Here is a 2935-nt window from a genome sequence, read left to right as displayed (position 1 = left end):
GCATATTGCGGCAGGCCAATGGTGCCGATAAAGTGTGGCGCACTCGTCAGCGGTCCATTCCGAGATGATAGTTTCGGGCAGACGGTCGGCGCTGCTGCGGTGGCCGTACGTGGTGGGCGTGTGTTCGTTGGAGGAGGGCAGCTCTGAGTCAATGGGCGAGGTCTCGCTGTCGGTGGCCAGGACGGGCGAGCTGGCGGCGACGCTGCGCTCGTACTCGTCGTCGGCGTCCGACTCGGCATAGGCAGTGCCGGAGTCGAAATTCATTTTGCTCCGGTAGCTGGTCGCGCTGAGAGTCGCCACGGTGGCGGTTGGTGACGGGGGAACTTGCGGGTGGCTCTGGTATAGGTTGATGGGGAGGGGCGGGGACGGAGGTCGAGACAGTTGCTCGACGTCGTCGTCCTCGTCGTCGGTGGAGCGCTTCTTCAGCGCGAGATGGTCGGGCCAGCGGTTGTGATCGGGACAGGTCGGTTAGACAGCGATCGTCAATGTGCGGCGAGACGAGTTGAGTTGGTGGTTTGGGCGGTTCGGGTGGTTGGGGGGAGAGAGCGAAGGGGGGGGGGCGTGGTGGAGGGATCCGTGGTGGAGGAGAAGATCAGGAGAGCGACGGACGGCGGGGGAGAGACGGCATCGGATCCGGGGATGGTGCGAGGTGGTTGGCAGGTGGAAAATTGTCGATGGAAATGCGATGCCTCAGGGGAGCGAGCTCAATTGAACCGAGTTGTCTGTGGAGAGGGGTGTGAGATGTCGGTCGAGTTGTGGTCAAGAGGTATGCAGCAGTCTGGTCCTTGCGAGGTGTTTCTCGGGATCAGGCTCGATGGAGGGACGTGGAGTCTTGGACGTGTGGACCACTGGTCCATCCGTGGAGTGGAGTGGAGGCGAAGCCCCAGCCTGAGGTGAACCTGCCTCTGCCTGCCTGAGGTGAGCGTGCCTGCCTGAGCCTGAGCCTGAGCCTGAGAACGAAGCAGGCAGGGCCGGCGACCGTAGTGGCAGGAGCATGGGATGCACCAAAGAGCCAGTGACAGGTGAGTCTGGCGCAGTGGGGAGGCGAGTGGATCTCAGACGGAATGAGGCGCCGTGCCCCGTGCGTCCGACAGGCGAGGGCACGGGCCAGCTCTGCATGCCATTCTGACCTGCCCAGGGACCCAAGGGACCTAGGGGCCCCTAGGAGACTGCTGGCTGCTCGATCACAGGGGCGAGATCGACACCACTGGACCCCCTAAGCACACAGCGGACTTTGCCCTTCTCCAGCAGACAGCCCGCGCTACAGCGGCCAGAAGCCTTCTAGCGTTGCAGCGACAGGCTCCCCTGCCCCCTGACATGCCAAGCCTCGATGGACTCGCCTCTTTCCCTTCTCCTGGCTATCGGTTCCTCAATTAATCTTGAAGAGATTGATTGGTCTCCCCTCGTGGCCCTCGAGAGACCTGTCTGGCAGGTGCACAACCTGGGTACTTTCAGGCTTGACAGGCCTGCATTCGTTTACAGGGACTGTCACGGGTATCTTCCAAGTAGAACCTAGGTACGTTAGGAGGTACACCTACCTACGTCAGGAGGTACCTGCCTCGGTGTTGGCAACCACACCAGTCTCATGCTGACCCCTGAGTTCACCTCGATACGCTTGGCATCCCAGGTCTTCTTCGCATCACCAATCCACACCCCTTACAAGAACGAGAGAGAGAGAGAGAGAGAGAGAGAGAGAGAGAGAGAGAGAGAGCCTCCTTCCAAGCTCCCGATGGCATGATCGACGGGCCAGACCTTTCCCCCTCTCATCCCCCCCCCCCCCCGCCGACAAGGTCTCTCCAAGCAATCGTCAACCACGTCTTCAGGGAACATACCTCGAAAACCAAGCTATGATCCTAACGACGACTACCTCATTGGGAGCTCCTCCACCAAAAGGAAAATTCCCCTCCTTGAATGTTATCCTAGTCCACGCTCATCCAGTCGTCATGCATTCATGCACTTGCCTCGATCGACATCAAGTGCCGAGAGCGTTCACCAACTGATCCGCGATGACATGAAAGCAAGGAAGAAGGAAGAAAACAAATCTTTCGAGCTTGCCCAGACTACACATCCCGCCGTCGTCACACATGAATTGAGCGGCTTTCATTCTTTGGAGTCATTTACCGCCAGACCCAACCTCATGAAACATGGCAGCATCATCGTAGCCTCTGTGGCCGTCGGGACAGACCGAGAGAGGCACAACGAGAGAGCCCGCAGCTTTGTAAGGGGTTTCAGTATCCCGCTGGAATGCAGCTGATACCCGCCCACCAGACCACTCTGCCCTGGGATTCAAGTTCACGAGAGTCGAGGGCGAGGGGAGGGGAGGGGAACAGACAAGAGAGAGACGACTTGGTCTTCGTCTCCCTCCCTCTATCTAGCCACCCCAAAATTCCTCCAAGGTCTGCTCTGCCGCACCATGATCCCTCCTGCGCCGTTCAGATGATCCGAAACAACCACACCCACAGGCTTGCGGCCTCCCCCCCTCCCTCTTCCCCCTCCCGTCGCAAGACAGCGTGTCTCTGCTTCTTGTTCTTTCTTCATCTTCTTCATCTTGTTCCTGTCCACCTTTAAGCCAACCCATTCGCACGCCGAAACGCCACGCCAAACCCGCCCTGCTCCTGTCTCGAAAAAGGTTCATCTCAAAAATTCCACTTCCTAAACGCTGTGCCACGCCCACCCTCCATGTGACCTCGTGCTTTCCCCCATCGGCTCCGTTTGCGCAAAGGCTAGAAATCACTGCATCTTACTCCGTATTGCATAGCCTCTTTGCCGCCTCCCCAACGCAGAGTGTGCGAACAGGCCCCCCTCCCCCTCCAGTGAGAGATTTCCCGTACCGCGTGCCGCACATGTTGTAGCGCATGTGTGCCTCAATCCCAAACACCCGGGTCTCGAACCAAGGCAAATGAAGAAGCAAAGAACAAAAACATTCCTTCCGAAC

At 58.8% G+C, this 2935-nt stretch overlaps 1 protein-coding gene across 1 annotated transcript in view; it reads right to left on the bottom strand.

Moving 5' to 3' along the window:
• Positions 1–264, bottom strand: part of VDBG_07725 (Ste50p) — a gene marked incomplete at both ends in the record, with an annotated part of 1294 nt that extends 1030 nt beyond the window's left edge. Inside the window, one exon of the mRNA XM_003002220.1 lies at positions 44–264. Within this exon, the coding sequence (XP_003002266.1) occupies positions 44–264 (221 nt within the window). The remainder of the gene's footprint in view (positions 1–43) is intronic.
• Between the last annotated feature and the right edge of the window lie 2671 nt (positions 265–2935).

Source organism: Verticillium alfalfae, genomic scaffold (assembly GCF_000150825.1).
Source record: "Verticillium alfalfae VaMs.102 supercont1.10 genomic scaffold, whole genome shotgun sequence".
Classification (NCBI taxonomy): Eukaryota; Fungi; Ascomycota; class Sordariomycetes; order Glomerellales; family Plectosphaerellaceae; genus Verticillium; species Verticillium alfalfae.
This window is presented reverse-complemented; position numbering and strand designations above follow the sequence as displayed.